The 23,749-nt window shown below is 42.0% G+C and overlaps 1 protein-coding gene across 1 annotated transcript in view; it reads left to right on the top strand.

The window, feature by feature from the left end:
* LOC106606155 (CUB and sushi domain-containing protein 3) overlaps positions 1-23,749 on the top strand; it is a 492,730-nt gene that overhangs the window by 20,550 nt on the left and 448,431 nt on the right. The window contains 1 exon segment of the mRNA XM_045717778.1: positions 4,649-4,871. Coding sequence (XP_045573734.1) covers positions 4,649-4,871 — 223 coding nt within the window.

Here is a 23,749-nt window from a genome sequence, read left to right as displayed (position 1 = left end):
GGACATTCAAGCTTGTCACGAAGCAAATTCTGCGTTGTCTTGGCTGTGTGCTTAGGGTCGTTGTCCTGTTGGAAGGTGAACCCTTCAGCCCAGTCTGAGGTCCTGAGCGCTCTGGAGCAGGTTTTCATCAAGGATCTCTCTGTACTTTGCTCCTTTCATCTGTCCCTCGATCCTGACTAGTCTCCCTGTCCCTGCCTCTGAAAAACATCCCCACAGCATGATGCTGCCACCACCATGCTTCACCGTAGGGATGGTGCCAGGTTTCCTCCAGACGTGATGTTTGGCATTCAGGCCAAAGAGTTCAAATCTTGGTTTCATCAGACCAGAGAATCTAGTTTCTCATGGTCTGAGAGTCCTTTAGGTGCCTTTTGGCAAACTCCAAGTGTGCTGGTCTTGGGGACCTTCAATGCTGCAGACATTTTTTTGTTACCCTTCCCCAGATCTGTGCCTCGACACAATCCTGTCTCGGAGCTCTATGGACAATTCCTTCGACCTCATGGCTTAGTTTTTTGCTCTGACGTGCACTGTCAACTGTGGGACCTTGTATAGACAGGTGTGTGCCTTTCCAAATCATGTCCAATCATTTGAATTTACCACAGGTGGACTCCAATCAAGTTGTAGAAACATCTCAAGGATGATCAATGGAAACAGGATGCACCTAAGCTCAATTTCAAGTCTGATAGCAAAGGGTCTGAATACTTATGTAAATAAGGAATTTAAGTTTTTATTAATACATTTGCAAAAATGTTAAAAAAAACAGTTTTCGCTTTGTCATTATGGGGTATTGTGATGTCATTATGGGGTATTGTGATGTCATTATGGGGTATTGTGATGTCATTTGGGGTATTGTGATGTCATTATGGGGTATTGTGTCTAGATTGATGAGGCAAAAAAATGTAATCTATTTTAAAATAAGGCTGTAACGTAACAAAATGTGTAAAAAGGGAAGGGTGTCTGAATACTTTCCAAATGCACAGTAGAGGGAACAGGGTACCAGTTGGTACGACAGTAGAATCTGTGTTCTGGTCAACACAATGGAAAGCTAAACATAATTGACCTGTTAATTAAGATGGACGGTAATTACTCCTGTAGGGGAAAGGCAGTGAAGGGGGATAAATCATGCATCTTAATTACACTTGGATTTTTATTAATAGACCATTTGCAGAGTTGCCTTACAATAAAACAGCTAAGCTTTGGCTTGTCCTTGTCATAGGCAGAGTGTGTAGTGTGTGTGTGTGATGTGTGTGTTTTTGTGTGTATGTGACTGCGTGTGTTTGTGCATTGAAAATCTCCTAATTAATGGAAATTACATTTTTCACCACAAAGCCTAAGCCAAATAATCAAAGTATTTGTAGTCTGACCAGTGTGGTAACTGTCTGACCCATCGTGTTAAGGTAATGAGTTTTTTGCCAGCCTGCCTGCAGACAGTAAGAGAGAAGAGGGAAGACTGGTGCATGTATTAGGAATACCTTGAGTGGGTAGTGGGTAGGCTGGGGAAGGTACAGACCAGGAGAGTGGGTAGTGGGTAGTGGGTAGGCTGGGTAAGGTACAGACCAGGAGAGTGGGTAGTGGGTAGTGGGTAGGCTGGGGAAGGTGCTGACCAGGAGAGTGGGTAGTGGGTAGTGGGTAGGCTGGGGAAGGTGCTGACCAGGAGAGTGGGTAGTGGGTAGTGGGTAGGCTGGGGAAGGTACAGACCAGGAGAGTGGGTAGTGGGTAGTGGGTAGGCTGGGTAAGGTACAGACCAGGAGAGTGGGTAGTGGGTAGTGGGTAGGCTGGGGAAGGTACAGACCAGGAGAGTGGGTAGTGGGTAGGCTGGGGAAGGTGCTGACCAGGAGAGTGGGTAGTGGGTAGTGGGTAGGCTGGGTAAGGTACAGACCAGGAGAGTGGGTAGTGGGTAGTGGGTAGGCTGGGTAAGGTACAGACCAGGAGAGTGGGTAGTGGGTAGGTTGGGGAAGGTGCTGACCAGGAGGTGGGTAGTGGGTAGGCTGGGTAAGGTACAGACCAGGAGAGTGGGTAGTGGGTAGGGTGGGGAAGGTGCAGACCAGGAGAGTGGGTAGTGGGTAGTGGGTAGGGTGGGGAAGGTACAGACCAGGAGAGTGGGTAGTGGGTAGTGGGTAGGGTGGGGAAGGTACAGACCAGGAGAGTGGGTAGTGGGTAGTGGGTAGGGTGGGGAAAGGTGCAGACCTGGAGAGTGGGTAGTGGGTAGTGGGTAGGGTGGGGAAGGTGCAGACCAGGAGAGTGGGTAGTGGATAGTGGGTAGGCTGGGGAAGGTGCAGACCTGGAGAGTGGGTAGTGGGTAGTGGGTAGGCTGGGTAAGGTACAGACCAGGAGAGTGGGTAGTGGATAGTGGGTAGGCTGGGGAAGGTGCAGACCTGGAGAGTGGGTAGTGGGTAGTGGGTAGGCTGGGGAAGGTACAGACCAGGAGAGTGGGTAGTGGGTAGTGGGTAGGCTGGGTAAGGTACAGACCAGGAGAGTGGGTAGTGGGTAGGCTGGGGAAGGTACAGACCAGGAGAGTGGGTAGTGGGTAGTGGGTAGGCTGGGTAAGGTACAGACCAGGAGAGTGGGTAGTGGGTAGTGGGTAGGCTGGGGAAGGTACAGACCAGGAGAGTGGGTAGTGGGTAGTGGGTAGGCTGGGGAAGGTACAGACCAGGAGAGTGGGTAGTGGGTAGTGGGTAGGCTGGGGAAGGTACAGACCAGGAGAGTGGGTAGTGGGTAGTGGGTGGGCTGGGGAAGGTGCAGACCAGGAGAGTGGGTAGTGGGTAGTGGGTAGTGGGTAGGCTGGGGAAGGTACAGACCAGGAGAGTGGGTAGTGGGTAGTGGGTAGGCTGGGGAAGGTACATACCAGGAGAGTGGGTAGTGGGTAGACTGGGGAAGGTACAGACCAGGAGAGTGGGTAGTGGGTAGGGTGGGGAAGGTACAGACCAGGAGAGTGGGTAGTGGGTAGTGGGTAGGCTGGGGAAGGTACATACCAGGAGAGTGGGTAGTGGGTAGTGGGTAGGCTGGGGAAGGTACAGACCAGGAGAGTGGGTAGTGGGTAGTGGGTAGGGTGGGGAAGGTACAGACCAGGAGAGTGGGTAGTGGGTAGGGTGGGGAAGGTACAGACCAGGAGAGTGGGTAGTGGGTAGGCTGGGGAAGGTACATACCAGGAGAGTGGGTAGTGGGTAGGGTGGGGAAGGTACAGACCAGGAGAGTGGGTAGTGGGTAGTGGGTAGGCTGGGGAAGGTACATACCAGGAGAGTGGGTAGTGGGTAGTGGGTAGGCTGGGGAAGGTACAGACCAGGAGAGTGGGTAGTGGGTAGTGGGTAGGCTGGGGAAGGTACAGACCAGGAGAGTGGGTAGTGGGTAGTGGGTAGGCTGGGTAAGGTACAGACCAGGAGAGTGGGTAGTGGGTAGTGGGTAGGCTGGGTAAGGTACAGACCAGGAGAGTGGGTAGTGGGTAGTGGGTAGGCTGGGTAAGGTGCAGACCAGGAGAGTGGGTAGTGGGTAGTGGGTAGGGTGGGTAAGGTACAGACCAGGAGAGTGGGTAGTGGGTAGGGTGGGTAAGGTACAGACCAGGAGAGTGGGTAGTGGGTAGTGGGTAGGCTGGGGAAGGTACAGACCAGGAGAGTGGGTAGTGGGTAGGCTGGGGAAGGTACAGACCAGGAGAGTGGGTAGTGGGTAGTGGGTAGGCTGGGTAAGGTACAGACCAGGAGAGTGGGTAGTGGGTAGTGGGTAGGCTGGGGAAGGTACAGACCAGGAGAGTGGGTAGTGGGTAGTGGGTAGGCTGGGTAAGGTGCAGACCAGGAGAGTGGGTAGTGGGTAGTGGGTAGGCTGGGTAAGGTACAGACCAGGAGAGTGGGTAGTGGGTAGGGTGGGTAAGGTGCAGACCAGGAGAGTGGGTAGTGGGTAGGCTGGGGAAGGTACATACCAGGAGAGTGGGTAGTGGGTAGTGGGTAGGCTGGGTAAGGTACAGACCAGGAGAGTGGGTAGTGGGTAGTGGGTAGGCTGGGGAAGGTACAGACCAGGAGAGTGGGTAGTGGGTAGTGGGTAGGCTGGGTAAGGTACAGACCAGGAGAGTGGGTAGTGGGTAGTGGGTAGGGTGGGGAAGGTACAGACCAGGAGAGTGGGTAGTGGGTAGTGGGTAGGCTGGGTAAGGTGCAGACCAGGAGAGTGGGTAGTGGGTAGTGGGTAGGGTGGGGAAGGTGCAGACCAGGAGAGTACGTAGTGGGTAGGCTGGGGAAGGTGCAGACCAGGAGAGTGGGTAGTGGGTAGTGGGTAGGGTGGGGAAGGTACAGACCTGGAGAGTGGGTAGTGGGTGGGCTGGGGAAGGTGCAGACCAGGAGAGTGGGTAGTGGGTAGTGGGTAGGCTGGGGAAGGTACAGACCAGGAGAGTGGGTAGTGGGTAGGCTTGGGAAGGTACAGACCAGGAGAGTGGGTAGTGGGTAGTGGGTAGGCTGGGGAAGGTGCAGACCAGGTGGTGGTACCAATTTACCAGACCTGTTGTTTGTCTCAAAACATCAGTGTTACCGTGAAGGGAATTAGATAAAATGCTGCAGTGTATTGGATAAAATTGTTGAGTGTTGAGTGTTGAAAATGTGTTACCTGTACGTGTGGAGTGTTGAAGAAATGATGTTTTGATCTCATGGTTTTTGCTTTCTTGTCTTTCCAGGGTTCATTCATACGTGTGGAGGGACATTAAAAGGAAAGAACGGTACCATAGAAAGCCCAGGTTTCCCATACGGATATCCCAACGGGGCCAACTGTACCTGGGTAATAGTAGCAGAACAAATGAACAGGATTCATATTGTTTTTCAATCTTTCGCTGTGGAAGAGGAATACGATTTTTTATCTTTGTATGACGGACACCCACATCCGGCACACTTCCGGACGAGGTAAGAAACAACCGATCTCCGGGGAAAAGAAGACCTTGAAATATGTTGAAATAAGTCTGTTTGATGGGGGGGGATGGAGAGGGAAGGAGGGAGAGAGGGAGAGGGAGATGGATAGTAGCGAGAGAGATACTGTAAATAGCACGAGGACGGAGCTTCAATGATGCTGTGCTAAAGTTCATCTTTCATTTTCTTTCCCCACAACAATGAATGTCTTGTTTGTGTCCGTGTGGTGACAGGAAGAGAGCTGTTTCATAGAGGGACTGTATTGTTGGGAGATTTATAGTCAGAACCACTGTTTCATAGAGGGACTGTATTGTTGGGAGATTTATAGTCAGAACCACTGTTTCATAGAGAGACTGTATTGTTGGGAGATTTATAGTCAGAACCATTGTTTCATAGAGGGACTGTATTGTTGGGAGATTTATAGTCAGAACCACTGTTTCATAGAGGGCTGTATTATTGGGATTAACACTGTTTCATAGAGGGACTGTATTGTTGGGAGATTTATAGTCAGAACCACTGTTTCATAGAGAGACTGTATTGTTGGGAGATTTATAGTCACAACCACTGTTTCATAGAGGGACTGTATTGTTGGGAGATTTATAGTCAGAACCACTGTTTCATTGAGGGACTGTATTGTTGGGAGATTTATAGTCAGAACCACTGTTTCATAGAGAGACTGTATTGTTGGGAGATTTATAGTCAGAACCACTGTTTCATAGAGGGACTGTATTGTTGGGAGATTTATAGTCAGAACCACTGTTTCATAGAGGGACTGTATTGTTGGGAGATTTATAGTCAGAACCACTGTTTCATAGAGGGACTGTATTGTTGGGAGATTTATAGTCAGAACCACTGTTTCATAGAGAGACTGTATTGTTGGGAGATTTATAGTCAGAACCACTGTTTCATTGAGGGACTGTATTGTTGGGAGATTTATAGTCAGAACCACTGTTTCATAGAGAGACTGTATTGTTGGGAGATTTATAGTCAGAACCACTGTTTCATAGAGAGACTGTATTGTTGGGAGATTTATAGTCAGAACCACTGTTTCATAGAGGGACTGTATTGTTGGGAGATTTATAGTCAGAACCACTGTTTCAAAGAGGGACTGTATTGTTGGGAGATTTATAGTCAGAACCACTGTTTCATAGAGGGACTGTATTGTTGGGAGATTTATAGTCAGAACCACTGTTTCATTGAGGGACTGTATTGTTGGGAGATTTATAGTCAGAACCACTGTTTCATTGAGGAACTGTATTGTTGGGAGATTTATAGTCAGAACCACTGTTTCATAGAGGGACTGTATTGTTGGGAGATTTATAGTCAGAACCACTGTTTCATTGAGGGACTGTATTGTTGGGAGATGTATAGTCAGAACCACTGTTTCATAGAGGGACTGTATTGTTGTGAGATTTATAGTCAGAACCACTGTTTCATAGAGTGACTGTATTGTTGGGAGATTTATAGTCAGAACCACTGTTTCATAGAGGGACTGTATTGTTGGGAGATTTATTGTCAGAACCACTGTTTCATAGAGAGACTGTATTGTTGGGAGATTTATAGTCAGAACCATTGTTTCATAGAGGGACTGTATTGTTGGGAGATTTATAGTCAGAACCACTGTTTCAAAGAGGGACTGTATTGTTGGGAGATTTATAGTCAGAACCACTGTTTCATAGAGGGACTGTATTGTTGGGAGATTTATAGTCAGAACCACTGTTTCATAGAGGGACTGTATTGTTGGGAGATTTATAGTCAGAACCACTGTTTCAAAGAGGGACTGTATTGTTGGGAGATTTATAGTCAGAACCACTGTTTCATAGAGGGACTGTATTGTTGGGAGATTTATAGTCAGAACCACTGTTTCATTGAGGGACTGTATTGTTGGGAGATTTATAGTCAGAACCACTGTTTCATTGAGGAACTGTATTGTTGGGAGATTTATAGTCAGAACCACTGTTTCATAGAGGGACTGTATTGTTGGGAGATTTATAGTCAGAACCACTGTTTCATTGAGGGACTGTATTGTTGGGAGATGTATAGTCAGAACCACTGTTTCATAGAGGGACTGTATTGTTGTGAGATTTATAGTCAGAACCACTGTTTCATAGAGTGACTGTATTGTTGGGAGATTTATAGTCAGAACCACTGTTTCATAGAGGGACTGTATTGTTGGGAGATTTATTGTCAGAACCACTGTTTCATAGAGAGACTGTATTGTTGGGAGATTTATAGTCAGAACCATTGTTTCATAGAGGGACTGTATTGTTGGGAGATTTATAGTCAGAACCACTGTTTCATAGAGTGACTGTATTGTTGGGAGATTTATAGTCAGAACCACTTTTTCATTGAGGGACTGTATTGTTGGGAGATTTATAGTCAGAACCACTGTTTCATAGAGAGACTGTATTGTTGGGAGATTTATAGTCAGAACCACTGTTTCATAGAGGGACTGTATTGTTGGGAGATTTATAGTCAGAACCACTGTTTCATAGAGAGACTGTATTGTTGGGAGATTTATAGTCAGAACCATTGTTTCATAGAGGGACTGTATTGTTGGGAGATTTATAGTCAGAACCACTGTTTCATAGAGGGACTGTATTGTTGGGAGATTTATAGTCAGAACCACTGTTTCATAGAGAGACTGTATTGTTGGGAGATTTATAGTCAGAACCACTGTTTCATAGAGGGACTGTATTGTTGGGAGATTTATAGTCAGAACCACTGTTTCATAGAGAGACTGTATTGTTGGGAGATTTATAGTCAGAACCACTGTTTCATAGAGCGACTGTATTGTTGGGAGATTTATAGTCAGAACCACTGTTTCATAGAGGGACTGTATTGTTGGGAGATTTATAGTCAGAACCACTGTTTCATAGAGGGACTGTATTGTTGGGAGATTTATAGTCAGAACCACTGTTTCATAGAGGGACTGTATTGTTGGGAGATTTATAGTCAGAACCACTGTTTCATAGAGAGACTGTATTGTTGGGAGATTTATAGTCAGAACCACTGTTTCATAGAGGGACTGTATTGTTGGGAGATTTATAGTCAGAACCACTGTTTCATAGAGGGACTGTATTGTTGGGAGATTTATAGTCAGAACCACTGTTTCATAGAGGGACTGTATTGTTGGGAGATTTATAGTCAGAACCACTGTTTCATAGAGGGACTGTATTGTTGGGAGATTTATAGTCAGAACCACTGTTTCATAGAGGGACTGTATTGTTGGGAGATTTATAGTCAGAACCACTGTTTCATAGAGAGACTGTATTGTTGGGAGATTTATAGTCAGAACCACTGTTTCATAGAGGGACTGTATTGTTGGGAGATTTATAGTCAGAACCACTGTTTCATAGAGGGACTGTATTGTTGGGAGATTTATAGTCAGAACCACTGTTTCATAGAGGGACTGTATTGTTGGGAGATTTATAGTCAGAACCACTGTTTCATAGAGAGACTATTGTTGGGAGATTTATAGTCAGAACCACTGTTTCATAGAGGGACTGTATTGTTGGGAGATTTATAGTCAGAACCACTGTTTCATAGAGAGACTGTATTGTTGGGAGATTTATAGTCAGAACCACTGTTTCATAGAGGGACTGTATTGTTGGGAGATTTATAGTCAGAACCTCTGTTTCACAGAGTGACTGTATTGTTGGGAGATTTATAGTCAGAACCAGTGTTTCATAGAGGGACTGTATTGTTGGGTGATTTATAGTCAGAACCGGTAAAATCTGATTAGACACTTCTATTACCAAACCTGCTATGAGCTGTTATTGTGGCAGAGATCTCACAGTGAAACACTCCAAAATAATGCCACAGAGGAACAAAAAGCCCTCTCATTTATTTCCAGCCTGGAGTTCTCTGAAACTTGACACAGGTCAGACCCAGACGACAGAAGCAATTCAGAGGAGAAGAGCAGAAGCAAAATTAAGTATTCAAGAGATAAACAATCTAACTAGCTTTCTGGGAGATTATTTTAGACTGTTGGCTCCATCTTGTTGACAGTATAATGACTGTTGGTGTTGTCTTGGTAACAGTATAATGACTGTTGGTGTTGTCATGGTAACAGTATAATGACTGTTGGTGTTGTCTTGTTAACAGTATAATGACTGTTGGTGTTGTCTTGTTAACAGTATAATGACTGTTGGTGTTGTCTTGTTAACAGTATAATGACTGTTAGACTGTTGGTGTTGTCTTGGTAACAGTATAATGACTGTTAGACTGTTGGTGTTGTCTTGGTAACAGTATAATGACTGTTAGACTGTTGGTGTTGTCTTGGTAACAGTATAATGACTGTTGGTGTTGTCTTGGTAACAGTATAATGACTGTTGGTGTTGTCTTGTTAACAGTATAATGACTGTTGGTGTTGTCTTGTTAACAGTATAATGACTGTTGGTGTTGTCTTGTTAACAGTATAATGACTGTTAGACTGTTGGTGTTGTCTTGTTAACAGTATAATGACTGTTAGACTGTTGGTGTTGTCTTGTTGACAGTATAATGACTGTTAGACTGTTGGTGTTGTCTTGGTAACAGTATAATGACTGTTGGTGTTGTCTTGTTAACAGTATAACGACTGTTGGTGTTGTCTTGTTAACAGTATAATGACTGTTGGTGTTGTCTTGTTAACAGTATAATGACTGTTGGTGTTGTCTTGTTAACAGTATAATGACTGTTAGACTGTTGGTGTTGTCTTGTTAACAGTATAATGACTGTTGGTGTTGTCTTGTTAACAGTATAATGACTGTTGGTGTTGTCTTGTTAACAGTATAATGACTGTTGGTGTTGTCTTGTTAACAGTATAATGACTGTTGGTGTTGTCTTGTTAACAGTATAATGACTGTTGGTGTTGTCTTGTTAACAGTATAATGACTGTTGGTGTTGTCTTGTTAACAGTATAATGACTGTTGGTGTTGTCATGTTAACAGTATAATGACTGTTGGTGTTGTCATGTTAACAGTATAATGACTGTTGGTGTTGTCATGTTAACAGTATAATGACTGTTGGTGTTGTCTTGTTAACAGTATAATGACTGTTGGTGTTGTCTTGTTAACAGTATAATGACTGTTAGACTGTTGGTGTTGTCTTGTTAACAGTATAATGACTGTTGGTGTTGTCTTGTTAACAGTATAATGACTGTTGGTGTTGTCTTGTTAACAGTATAATGACGGTTAGACTGTTGGTGTTGTCATGGTAACAGTATAATGACTGTTAGACTGTTGGTGTTGTCTTGTTAACAGTATAATGACTGTAGGTGTTGTCATGTTAACAGTATAATGACTGTTGGTGTTGTCTTGTTAACAGTATAATGACTGTTGGTGTTGTCATGTTAACAGTATAATGACTGTTGGTGTTGTCTTGTTAACAGTATAATGACTGTTGGTGTTGTCTTGTTAACAGTATAATGACTGTTGGTGTTGTCATGTTAACAGTATAATGACTGTTGGTGTTGTCATGTTAACAGTATAATGACTGTTAGACTGTTGGTGTTGTCTTGTTGACAGTATAATGACTGTTGGTGTTGTCGTTTTAACAGTATAATGACTGTTGGTGTTGTCTTGTTAACAGTATAATGCCTGTTAGACTGTTGGTGTTGTCTTGTTAACAGTATAATGACTGTTGGTGTTGTCTTGTTGACAGTATAATGACTGTTGGTGTTGTCTTGTTAACAGTATAATGACTGTTAGACTGTTGGTGTTGTCATGGTAACAGTATAATGACTGTTAGACTGTTGGTGTTGTCTTGTTAACAGTATAATGACTGTTGGTGTTGTCATGTTAACAGTATAATGACTGTTGGTGTTGTCTCGTTAACATTATAATGACTGTTGGTGTTGTCATGTTAACAGTATAATGACTGTTGGTGTTGTCTTGTTAACAGTATAATGACTGTTGGTGTTGTCTTGTTAACAGTATAATGACTGTTGGTGTTGTCTTGTTAACAGTATAATGACTGTTGGTGTTGTCATGTTAACAGTATAATGACTGTTGGTGTTGTCATGTTAACAGTATAATGACTGTTAGACTGTTGGTGTTGTCTCGTTAACATTATAATGACTGTTGGTGTTGTCATGTTAACAGTATAATGACTGTTGGTGTTGTCTTGTTAACAGTATAATGACTGTTGGTGTTGTCTTGTTGACAGTATAATGACTGTTGGTGTTGTCGTGTTAACAGTATAATGACTGTTGGTGTTGTCTTGTTAACAGTATAATGACTGTTAGACTGTTGGTGTTGTCTCGTTAACATTATAATGACTGTTGGTGTTGTCATGTTAACAGTATAATGACTGTTGGTGTTGTCTTGTTAACAGTATAATGACTGTTGGTGTTGTCTTGTTGACAGTATAATGACTGTTGGTGTTGTCTTGTTAACAGTATAATGACTGTTGGTGTTGTCTTGTTAACAGTATAATGACTGTTAGACTGTTGGTGTTGTCTTGTTAACAGTATAATGACTGTTAGACTGTTGGTGTTGTCTTGTTAACAGTATAATGACTGTTAGACTGTTGGTGTTGTCTTGTTAACAGTATAATGACTGTTAGACTGTTGGTGTTGTCATGTTAACAGTATAATGACTGTTGGTGTTGTCTTGTTAACAGTATAATGACTGTTGGTGTTGTCATGTTAACAGTATAATGACTGTTGGTGTTGTCATGTTAACAGTATAATGACTGTTGGTGTTGTCATGTTAACAGTATAATGACTGTTGGTGTTGTCTTGTTAACAGTATAATGACTGTTAGACTGTTGGTGTTGTCTTGTTAACAGTATAATGACTGTTGGTGTTGTCTTGTTAACAGTATAATGACTGTTGGTGTTGTCTTGTTAACAGTATAATGACTGTTGGTGTTGTCATGTTAACAGTATAATGACTGTTGGTGTTGTCATGTTAACAGTATAATGACTGTTAGACTGTTGGTGTTGTCTTGTTAACAGTATAATGACTGTTGGTGTTGTCTTGTTAACAGTATAATGACTGTTAGACTGTTGGTGTTGTCTTGTTAACAGTATAATGACTGTTGGTGTTGTCTTGTTAACAGTATAATGACTGTTGGTGTTGTCATGTTAACAGTATAATGACTGTTGGTGTTGTCATGTTAACAGTATAATGACTGTTGGTGTTGATGTTAACAGTATAATGACTGTTGGTGTTGTCTTGTTAACAGTATAATGACTGTTGGTGTTGTCATGTTAACAGTATAATGACTGTTGGTGTTGTCATGTTAACAGTATAATGACTGTTGGTGTTGTCTTGTTAACAGTATAATGACTGTTGGTGTTGTCTTGTTGACAGTATAATGACTGTTGGTGTTGTCTTGTTAACAGTGTAATGACTGTTGGTGTTGTCTTGTTAACAGTATAATGACTGTTAGACTGTTGGTGTTGTCATGTTAACAGTATAATGACCGTTGGTGTTGTCTTGTTAACAGTATAATGACTGTTAGACTGTTGGTGTTGTCATGTTAACAGTATAATGACTGTTGGTGTTGTCTTGTTAACAGTATAATGACTGTTGGTGTTGTCATGTTAACAGTATAATGACTGTTGGTGTTGTCATGTTAACAGTATAATGACTGTTGGTGTTGTCTTGTTAACAGTATAATGACTGTTGGTGTTGTCGTTAACAGTATAATGACTGTTGGCGTTGTCTTGTTAACAGTATAATGACTGTTGGTGTTGTCTTGTTAACAGTATAATGACTGTTGGTGTTGTCTTGTTAACAGTATAATGACTGTTGGTGTTGTCTTGTTAACAGTATAATGACTGTTGGTGTTGTCATGTTAACAGTATAATGACTGTTGGTGTTGTCTTGTTAACAGTATAATGACTGTTGGTGTTGTCTTGTTAACAGTATAATGACTGTTAGACTGTTGGTGTTGTCATGTTAACAGTATAATGACTGTTGGTGTTGTCATGTTAACAGTATAATGACTGTTAGACTGTTGGTGTTGTCTTGTTAACAGTATAACGACTGTTGGTGTTGTCTTGTTAACAGTATAATGACTGTTAGACTGTTGGTGTTGTCTTGTTAACAGTATAATGACTGTTGGTGTTGTAATGTTAACAGTATAATGACTGTTGGTGTTGTCGTGTTAACAGTATAATGACTGTTGGTGTTGTCTTGTTAACAGTATAATGACTGTTGGTGTTGTCTTGTTAACAGTATAATGACTGTTGGTGTTGTCTTGTTAACAGTATAATGACTGTTGGTGTTGTCTTGTTAACAGTATAATGACTGTTGGTGTTGTCTTGTTAACAGTATAATGACTGTTGGTGTTGTCTTGTTAACAGTATAATGACTGTTGGTGTTGTCATGTTAACAGTATAATGACTGTTGGTGTTGTCATGTTAACAGTATAATGACTGTTAGACTGTTGGTGTTGTCATGTTAACAGTATAATCACTGTTGGTGTTGTCTTGTTAACAGTATAATGACTGTTGGTGTTGTCTTGTTAACAGTATAATGACTGTTGGTGTTGTCTTGTTAACAGTATAATGACTGTTGGTGTTGTCTTGTTAACATTATAATGACTGTTGGTGTTGTCGTGTTAACAGTATAATGACTGTTGGTGTTGTCTTGTTAACAGTATAATGACTGTTAGACTGTTGGTGTTGTCTTGTTAACAGTATAATGACTGTTGGTGTTGTCTTGTTAACAGTATAATGACTGTTGGTGTTGTCATGTTAACAGTATAATGACTGTTGGTGTTGTCTTGGTAACCATATAATGACTGTTGGTGTTGTCATGTTAACAGTATAATGACTGTTGGTGTTGTCTTGTTAACAGTATAATGACTGTTAGACTGTTGGTGTTGTCTTGTTAACAGTATAATGACTGTTGGTGTTGTCTTGTTAACAGTATAATACTTACTGTTGGTGTTGTCTTGTTAACAGTATAATGACTGTTAGACTGTTGGTGTTGTCATGTTAACAGTATAATGACTGTTGGTGTTGTCTTGTTAACAGTATAATGACTGTTGGTGTTGTCTTGTTAACAGTATAATGACTGTTGGTGTTGTCTTGTTAACAGTATAATGACTGTTGGTGTTGTCTTGTTAACAGTATAATGACTGTTGGTGTTGTCTTGTTAACAGTATAATGACTGTTGGTGTTGTCTTGTTAATAGTATAATGACTGTTGGTGTTGTCATGTTAACAGTATAATGACTGTTGGTGTTGTCTTGTTAACAGTATAATGACTGTTGGTGTTGTCTTGTTAACAGTATAATGACTGTTGGTGTTGTCTTGTTAACAGTATAATGACTGTTGGTGTTGTCTTGTTAACAGTATAATGACTGTTGGTGTTGTCTTGTTAACAGTATAATGACTGTTGGTGTTGTCTTGTTAACAGTATAATGACTGTTGGTGTTGTCTTGTTAACAGTATAATGACTGTTGGTGTTGTCTTGTTAACAGTATAATGACTGTTGGTGTTGTCTTGTTAACAGTATAATGACTGTTGGTGTTGTCTTGTTAACAGTATAATGACTGTTGGTGTTGTCTTGTTAACAGTATAATGACTGTTGGTGTTGTCTTGTTAACAGTATAATGACTGTTGGTGTTGTCTTGTTAACAGTATAATGACTGTTGGTGTTGTCATGTTAACAGTATAATGACTGTTGGTGTTGTCATGTTAACAGTATAATGACTGTTGGTGTTGTCGTGTTAACAGTATAATGACTGTTGGTGTTGTCTTGTTAACAGTATAATGACTGTTAGACTGTTGGTGTTGTCTTGTTAACAGTATAATGACTGTTAGACCGTTGGTGTTGTCATGTTAACAGTATAATGACTGTTGGTGTTGTCGTGTTAACAGTATAATGACTGTTGGTGTTGTCTTGTTAACAGTATAATGACTGTTAGACCGTTGGTGTTGTCATGTTAACAGTATAATGACTGTTAGACTGTTGGTGTTGTCTTGTTTGTCAGTATAATGACTGTTAGACCGTTGGTGTTGTCATGTTAACAGTATAATGACTGTTGGTGTTGTCGTGTTAACAGTATAATGACTGTTGGTGTTGTCTTGTTAACAGTATAATGACTGTTGGTGTTGTCTTGTTAACAGTATAATGACTGTTGGTGTTGTCTTGTTAACAGTATAATGACTGTTGGTGTTGTCTTGTTAACAGTATAATGACTGTTGGTGTTGTCTTGTTAACAGTATAATGACTGTTGGTGTTGTCTTGTTAACAGTATAATGACTGTTGGTGTTGTCTTGTTAACAGTATAATGACTGTTGGTGTTGTCTTGTTAACAGTATAATGACTGTTGGTGTTGTCTTGTTAACAGTATAATGACTGTTAGACTGTTGGTGTTGTCTTGTTAACAGTATAATGACTGTTGGTGTTGTCGTGTTAACAGTATAATGACTGTTGGTGTTGTCTTGTTAACAGTATAATGACTGTTAGACTGTTGGTGTTGTCTTGTTAACAGTATAATGACCGTTAGACTGGTGGCTCCATCACTTGTTTGTCAGTATAATGCGGGCCAGAAATAGAAGGGTTGCTTGCTGGCATTAGTATTGTAGATGCCATCTCCTATCGTTATGCCCTCTAGCAAGGCACTTAACCCCTACATCTGCTGCAGACTGAGCTGCACCGCGTCAGATCGAACTTCTGAATAGAAAATAGATTTATGCTTGTTCAGATCCTTGGTTAGAATCTCTTAGTACTTTTGCTCATCTCATCGTCATCTCATATCATTTCTACAGATGTTTTGTATTGGGATTTGGGTGGGTAACTATTTTGTGAATGCAGGCAACGACATTTGCATACCGATAGGACTTCTGCATTCTCCTAGACTTAGAACTAATTGTGCTCGTCAACGACACGGAAAACAGCAAGACTAAATATTTGGAGACAAAATAAATTGTCTGCTTTTGATGGATTCTTCTCGATCCGTCCTTAATCTCTAAATAGCAACATTGTTCTTTGTGTCTTAGTCACACTCTTTTTATAGAGGACTGTTGATAGGGTTCAGTCCCAAATGGTACCCTATTCCCTATATAGTGCACTAGGGCTCTGGTTAAATTGTAGTGCACTGGAAAGGGAATAGGGTGCCATTTGGGACGCAGTTCCCAGGATTTCTTTATGACAGTGCTGTAGTGTGAGTTGTGCCAGATAATGAGAATTACAGTACATAACAGAAGGCTTACTGAGCCTCAGGCAGCTAGAAACTTACCAACCCACATTCAACCTACATACAGATACAAAGGTATGTTACAACAGTACTTAGTGAACACACACACAGGTATGTTACTACTGTACTTAGTGAATATATAGACACACAGGTATGTTACTACTGTACTTAGTGAATATACACAAAGGTATGTTACTACTGTACTTAGTGAACACACACACAAAGGTATGTTACTACTGTACTTAGTGAACACACACACAGGTATGTTACTACTGTACTTAGTGAACAGACACACACACAGGTATGTTACTACTGTACTTAGTGAACACACACACAGGTATGTTACTACTGTACTTAGTGAATATATAGACACACAGGTATGTTACTACAGTACTTAGTGAACACACAGACACACACACAGGTATGTTACTACTGTACTTAGTGAATATATAGACACACAGGTATGTTACTACTGTACTTAGTGAACACACACACAGGTATGTTACTACTGTACTTAGTGAACACACACACAGGTATGTTACTACTGTACTTAGTGAATATATAGACACACAGGTATGTTACTACTGTACTTAGTGAATATACAGACAGGTATGTTACTACTGTACTTAGTGAATATATAGACACACAGGTATGTTACTACTGTACTTAGTGAATATATAGACACACAGGTATGTTACTACTGTACTTAGTGAATATACAGACAGGTATGTTACTACTGTACTTAGTGAATATATAGACACACAGGTATGTTACTACTGTACTTAGTGAACACACACACAGGTATGTTACTACTGTACTTAGTGAATATATAGACACACAGGTATGTTACTACTGTACTTAGTGAACACACACACACAGGTATGTTACTACTGTACTTAGTGAACACACACACAGGTATGTTACTACTGTACTTAGTGAATATATAGACACACAGGTATGTTACTACTGTACTTAGTGAACACACACACACAGGTATGTTACTACTGTACTTAGTGAACACACACACAGGTATGTTACTACTGCACTTAGTGAATATATAGACACACAGGTATGTTACTACTGTACTTAGTGAATATATAGACACACAGGTATGTTACTACTGTACTTAGTGAATATACAGACAGGTATGTTACTACTGTACTTAATGAATATACAGACAGGTATGTTACTACTGTACTTAGTGAATATATAGACACACAGGTATGTTACTACTGTACTTAGTGAATATACAGACAGGTATGTTACTACTGTACTTAGTGAATATACAGACAGGTATGTTACTACTGTACTTAATGAATATACAGACAGGTATGTTACTACTGTACTTAGTGAATATATAGACACACAGGTATGTTACTACTGTACTTAGTGAATATACAGACAGGTATGTTACTACTGTACTTAATGAATATACAGACAGGTATGTTACTACTGTACTTAGTGAATATATAGACACACAGGTATGTTACTACTGTACTTAGTGAATATACAGACAGGTATGTTACTACTGTACTTAATGAATATACAGACAGGTATGTTACTACTGTACTTAGTGAATATATAGACACACAGGTATGTTACTACTGTACTTAGTGAATATACAGACAGGTATGTTACTACTGTACTTAATGAATATACAGACAGGTATGTTACTACTGTACTTAGTGAATATATAGACACACAGGTATGTTACTACTGTACTTAGTGAATATACAGACAGGTATGTTACTACTGTACTTAGTGAATATATAAATAGGTATAGATATGGCTACCAGTGATGTAGTAAAATAGGGAGGTTGGTGTGATATGGCTACCAGTGACGTAGTAAAATAGGGAGGTTGGTGTGATATGGCTACCAGTGACGTAGTAAAATAGGGAGGTTGGTGTGATATGGCTACCAGTGATGTAGTAAAATAGGGAGGTTGGTGTGATATGGCTACCAGTGATGTAGTAAAATAGGGAGGTTGGTGTGATATGGCTACCAGTGATGTAGTAAAATAGGGAGGTTGGTGTGATATGGCTACCAGTGATGTAGTAAAATAGGGAGGTTGGTGTGATATGGCTACCAGTGATGTAGTAAAATAGGGAGGTTGGTGTGATATGGCTACCAGTGATGTAGTAAAATAGGGAGGTTGGTGTGATATGGCTACCAGTGACGTAGTAAAATAGGGAGGTTGGTGTGATATGGCTACCAGTGATGTAGTAAAATAGGGAGGTTGGTGTGATATGGCTACCAGTGATGTAGTAAAATAGGGAGGTTGGTGTGATATGGCTACCAGTGATGTAGTAAAATAGGGAGGTTGGTGTGATATGGCTACCAGTGATGTAGTAAAATAGGGAGGTTGGTGTGATATGGCTACCAGTGATGTAGTAAAATAGGGAGGTTGGTGTGATATGGCTACCAGTGATGTAGTAAAATAGGGAGGTTGGTGTGATATGGCTACCAGTGACGTAGTAAAATAGGGAGGTTGGTGTGATATGGCTACCAGTGATGTAGTAAAATAGGGAGGTTGGTGTGATATGGCTACCAGTGATGTAGTAAAATAGGGAGGTTGGTGTGATATGGCTACCAGTGACGTAGTAAAATAGGGAGGTTGGTGTGATATGGCTACCAGTGATGTAGTAAAATAGGGAGGTTGGTGTGATATGGCTACCAGTGATGTAGTAAAATAGGGAGGTTGGTGTGATATGGCTACCAGTGATGTAGTAAAATAGGGAGGTTGGTGTGATATGGCTACCAGTGATGTAGTAAAATAGGGAGGTTGGTGTGATATGGCTACCAGTGACGTAGTAAAATAGGGAGGTTGGTGTGATATGGCTACCAGTGATGTAGTAAAATAGGGAGGTTGGTGTGATATGGCTACCAGTGATGTAGTAAAATAGGGAGGTTGGTGTGATATGGCTACCAGTGACGTAGTAAAATAGGGAGGTTGGTGTGATATGGCTACCAGTGATGTAGTAAAATAGGGAGGTTGGTGTGATATGGCTACCAGTGATGTAGTAAAATAGGGAGGTTGGTGTGATATGGCTACCAGTGATGTAGTAAAATAGGGAGGTTGGTGTGATATGGCTACCAGTGACGTAGTAAAATAGGGAGGTTGGTGTGATATGGCTACCAGTGACGTAGTAAAATAGGGAGGTTGGTGTGATATGGCTACCAGTGATGTAGTAAAATAGGGAGGTTGGTGTGATATGGCTACCAGTGATGTAGTAAAATAGGGAGGTTCCTGGTGACAAAAGTAATGCTATATGTCCAAAAGGTTGATAATGACTCACATATAATAAAAAAATACTTATTACCTTGTTGTTTAGTTAATGTCCCTGTTCCTGATAGAAAATTTCTCACTGTTTCACGTTACCTACCTGTCTACAGTAGTTAGGGAGTAATCACTCTGTGTTGAAGCAGCCTGTCTACAGTAGTTAGGGAGTAATCACTCTGTGTTGAAGCAACCTGTCTACAGTATTTAGGGAGTAATCACTCTGTGTTGAAGCAGCCTGTCTACAGTAGTTAGGGAGTAATCACTCTGTGTTGAAGCAGCCTGTCTACAGTATTTAGGGAGTAATCACGCTGTGTTGAAGCAGCCTGTCTACAGTAGTTAGGGAGTAATCACTCTGTTTTGAAGCAGCCTGTCTACAGTAGTTAGGGAGTAATCACTCTGTTTTGAAGCAGCCTGTCTACAGTATTTAGGGAGTAATCACGCTGTGTTGAAGCAACCTGTCTACAGTATTTAGGGAGTAATCACTCTGTGTTGAAGCAACCTGTCTACAGTATTTAGGGAGTAATCACTCTGTGTTGAAGCAGCCTGTCTACAGTATTTAGGGAGTAATCACTCTGTGTTGAAGCAGCCTGTCTACAGTATTTAGGGAGTAATCACTCTGTGTTGAAGCAGCCTGTCTACAGTATTTAGGGAGTAATCACTCTGTGTTGAAGCAACCTGTCTACAGTATTTAGGGAGTAATCACTCTGTGTTGAAGCAGCCTGTCTACAGTATTTAGGGGAGTAATCACTCTGTGTTGAAGCAGCCTGTCTACAGTATTTAGGGAGTAATCACTCTGTGTTGAAGCAGCCTGTCTACAGTATTTAGGGAGTAATCACTCTGTGTTGAAGCAGCCTGTCTACAGTATTTAGGGAGTAATCACTCTGTGTTGAAGCAGCCTGTCTACAGTAGTTAGGGAGTAATCACTCTGTGTTGAAGCAGCCTGTCTACAGTAGTTAGGGAGTAATCACGCTGTGTTGAAGCAGCCTGTCTACAGTAGTTAGGGAGTAATCACTCTGTGTTGAAGCAGCCTGTCTACAGTAGTTAGGGAGTAATCACTCTGTGTTGAAGCATCCTGTCTACAGTAGTTAGGGAGTAATCACTCTGTTTTGAAGCAGCCTGTCTACAGTATTTAGGGAGTAATCACTCTGTGTTGAAGCAGCCTGTCTACAGTAGTTAGGGAGTAATCACGCTGTGTTGAAGCAGCCTGTCTACAGTATTTAGGGAGTAATCACTCTGTGTTGAAGCAGCCTGTCTACAGTATTTAGGGAGTAATCACTCTGTGTTGAAGCAGCCTGTCTACAGTATTTAGGGAGTAATCACTCTGTGTTGAAGCAGCCTGTCTACAGTATTTAGGGAGTAATCACTCTGTGTTGAAGCAGCCTGTCTACAGTATTTAGGGAGTAATCACTCTGTGTTGAAGCAGCCTGTCTACAGTATTTAGGGAGTAATCACTCTGTGTTGAAGCAGCCTGTCTACAGTATTTAGGGAGTAATCACTCTGTGTTGAAGCAGCCTGTCTACAGTATTTAGGGAGTAATCACTCTGTGTTGAAGCAGCCTGTCTACAGTATTTAGGGAGTAATCACTCTGTGTTGAAGCAGCCTGTCTACAGTATTTAGGGAGTAATCACGCTGTGTTGAAGCAGCCTGTCTACAGTAGTTAGGGAGTAATCACTCTGTGTTGAAGCAGCCTGTCTACAGTATTTAGGGAGTAATCACTCTGTGTTGAAGCAGCCTGTCTACAGTAGTTAGGGAGTAATCACTCTGTGTTGAAGCAGCTTGTCTACAGTATTTAGGGAGTAATCACTCTGTGTTGAAGCAGCCTGTCTACAGTATTTAGGGAGTAATCACTCTGTGTTGAAGCAGCCTGTCTACAGTATTTAGGGAGTAATCACTCTGTGTTGAAGCAGCCTGTCTACAGTATTTAGGGAGTAATCACTCTGTGTTGAAGCAGCCTGTCTACAGTAGTTAGGGAGTAATCACTCTGTGTTGAAGCAGCCTGTCTACAGTATTTAGGGAGTAATCACTCTGTGTTGAAGCAGCCTGTCTACAGTATTTAGGAAGTAATCACTCTGTGTTGAAGCAGCCTGTCTACAGTATTTAGGGAGTAATCACTCTGTGTTGAAGCAGCCTGTCTACAGTAGTTAGGGAGTAATCACGCTGTGTTGAAGCAGCCTGTCTACAGTAGTTAGGGAGTAATCACTCTGTGTTGAAGCAGCCTGTCTACAGTAGTTAGGGAGTAATCACTCTGTGTTGAAGCAGCCTGTCTACAGTAGTTAGGGAGTAATCACTCTGTAACACAGTCAGTCTCATTCTATTGAATCCCATTTTATTTTGTTACGTGTGAGTTCTCTTGTAGTTCTCCTTTATTCAAATCAAATCAAATCAAATGTTGTCAGACGCTTCGTAAACATAGGATGTAGACTAACAGTGAAATGTTTACTTACGGGCCCTTCCCAACAATGCAGAGAATGCAGAGAATAAATACACAATGAGTAGCGATAACGTGGCTATACACACAGGGTACCCGTGCTGAGTCAATGTGCAGGGGTATGAGGTAATAACTTGGCTATACACACAGGGTACCAGTATTGAGTCCATGTGCAGGGGTATGAGGTAATAACTTGGCTATACACACAGGGTACCAGTACTGAGTCAATGTGCAGGGGTACGAGGTAATAACTTGGCTATATACACAGGGTACCAGTACTGAGTCAATGTGCAGGGATACGAGGTAATAACTTGGCTATATACACAGGGTACTAGCACTGAGTCGATGTGCAGGCTAATTGAGGCTGCAGTGCACTTTCTCATTCTACAGTTACAAATAACAGCAACTCCATTCAGAATATTAAGTCAGACCCGTGACATTATTTAGAATTCTGGATCCGGACCCGCTCGGATCCCTTATCGGGTCTCGGGTATTTGGGTACAGGTGGATCCATGAAGACCTCTACTATGGTGGTCTCCTTGAAACGTAGGTATTAGACTGGGTCAGGGAGAGGTTGAAAATGTCAGTGAAGACACTTGCCAGCTGGTCAGCGCATGCTCTGTGTACACATCCTGGTAGTATGTCTGTCCCCGCGGCCTTGTGAATGTTAACCTGTTCCAAGGTCTTATGGAGAGCGAGATCACACAGTCTTCCATAACAGCTGGTGCTTTCATGCATGGTTCAGTGTTGCTTACCGATTGCGCCGGAGAAGACGCTTTACGTGCCCGCAGCTGATTGTGTTTTTTTGTTAGTTTATTTGCGTTGATGTAACTTATTTTTTCACTTATTTTGTACAATGGGAAGCACAGCTGAGAGCTGCCCAGTGACACAAGCCTACCGCAAAGCGTCAATACAGGACTAAGATTGAATCGTACTACACCAGCTCTGACGCTGGTATGATGTAGCAGGGCTTGCAAACCATTACAGACTACAAAGGGAAGCACAGCCGAGAGCTGCCCAGTGACACGAGCCTATCAGACGAGCTAAACTACTTCTATGCTCGCTTCGAGGCAAATAACACTGAAACAGGCATGAGAGCACCAGCTGTTCCGGAAAACTGTGTGATCACGCTCTCCGCAGCCGATGTGAGTAAGACCTTTAAACAGGTCAACAATCACAAGGCCGCAGGGCGAGCATGCGCGGACCAACTGGCAAGTGTCTTCACTGACATTTTCAACCTCTCCCCTGTCCGAGTCTGTAATACCAACATGTTTTAAGCAGACCACCATAGTCCCAAGAACACTAAGGTAACCTGCCTAAATGACTACTGACACCTGTAGCCATGAAGTGCTTTGAAAGGCTGGTCAAGGCTCACATTAACACCATCATCCCAGAAACCCTAGACCCACTCCAATTTGCATACCACCCCAACAGATCCACAGATGACGCAATCTCCATTGCACTCCACACTGCCCTTTCCCACCTGGACAAAAGGAACACCTATGTGAGAATGCTATTCATTGACTACAGCTCAGCATTCAACACCATAGTGCCCTCAAAGCTCATCAATAAGCTAAGGACCCTGGGACTAAACACCTCCCTCTGCAACTGGACCCTGGACTTCCTGACGGGCCGCCCCCAGGTGGTAAGGGTAGGTAAAAACACATCCGCCATGCTGGTCCTCAACACATGGGACCCTCAGGGGTGCGTGCTCAGTCCCCTCCTGTACTTCCTGTTCACTCTTGACTGCACGGCCAGGCACAACTCCAACACCATCATTCAATTTGTCGATGACTCAACAGTGGTAGGCCTATCACCGACAACAACGAGACAGCCTATAGTGAGGAGGTCAGAGACCTGGCCGTGTTGTGCCAGGGCAACAACCTCTTCCTCAATGTGATCAAGACAACGGAGATGGTTGTGGACTACAGGAAAAAGAGGACCGAGCATGCCCACATTCACATTGACGGGGCTGCAAGGGAGCAGGTTGAGAGCTTCAAGTTCCTTGGTGTCCACATCACCAACA

The sequence above is a fragment of the Salmo salar genome, chromosome ssa05 (assembly GCF_905237065.1).
Source record: "Salmo salar chromosome ssa05, Ssal_v3.1, whole genome shotgun sequence".
NCBI classification, from domain to species: domain Eukaryota; kingdom Metazoa; phylum Chordata; class Actinopteri; order Salmoniformes; family Salmonidae; genus Salmo; species Salmo salar.
This window is presented reverse-complemented; position numbering and strand designations above follow the sequence as displayed.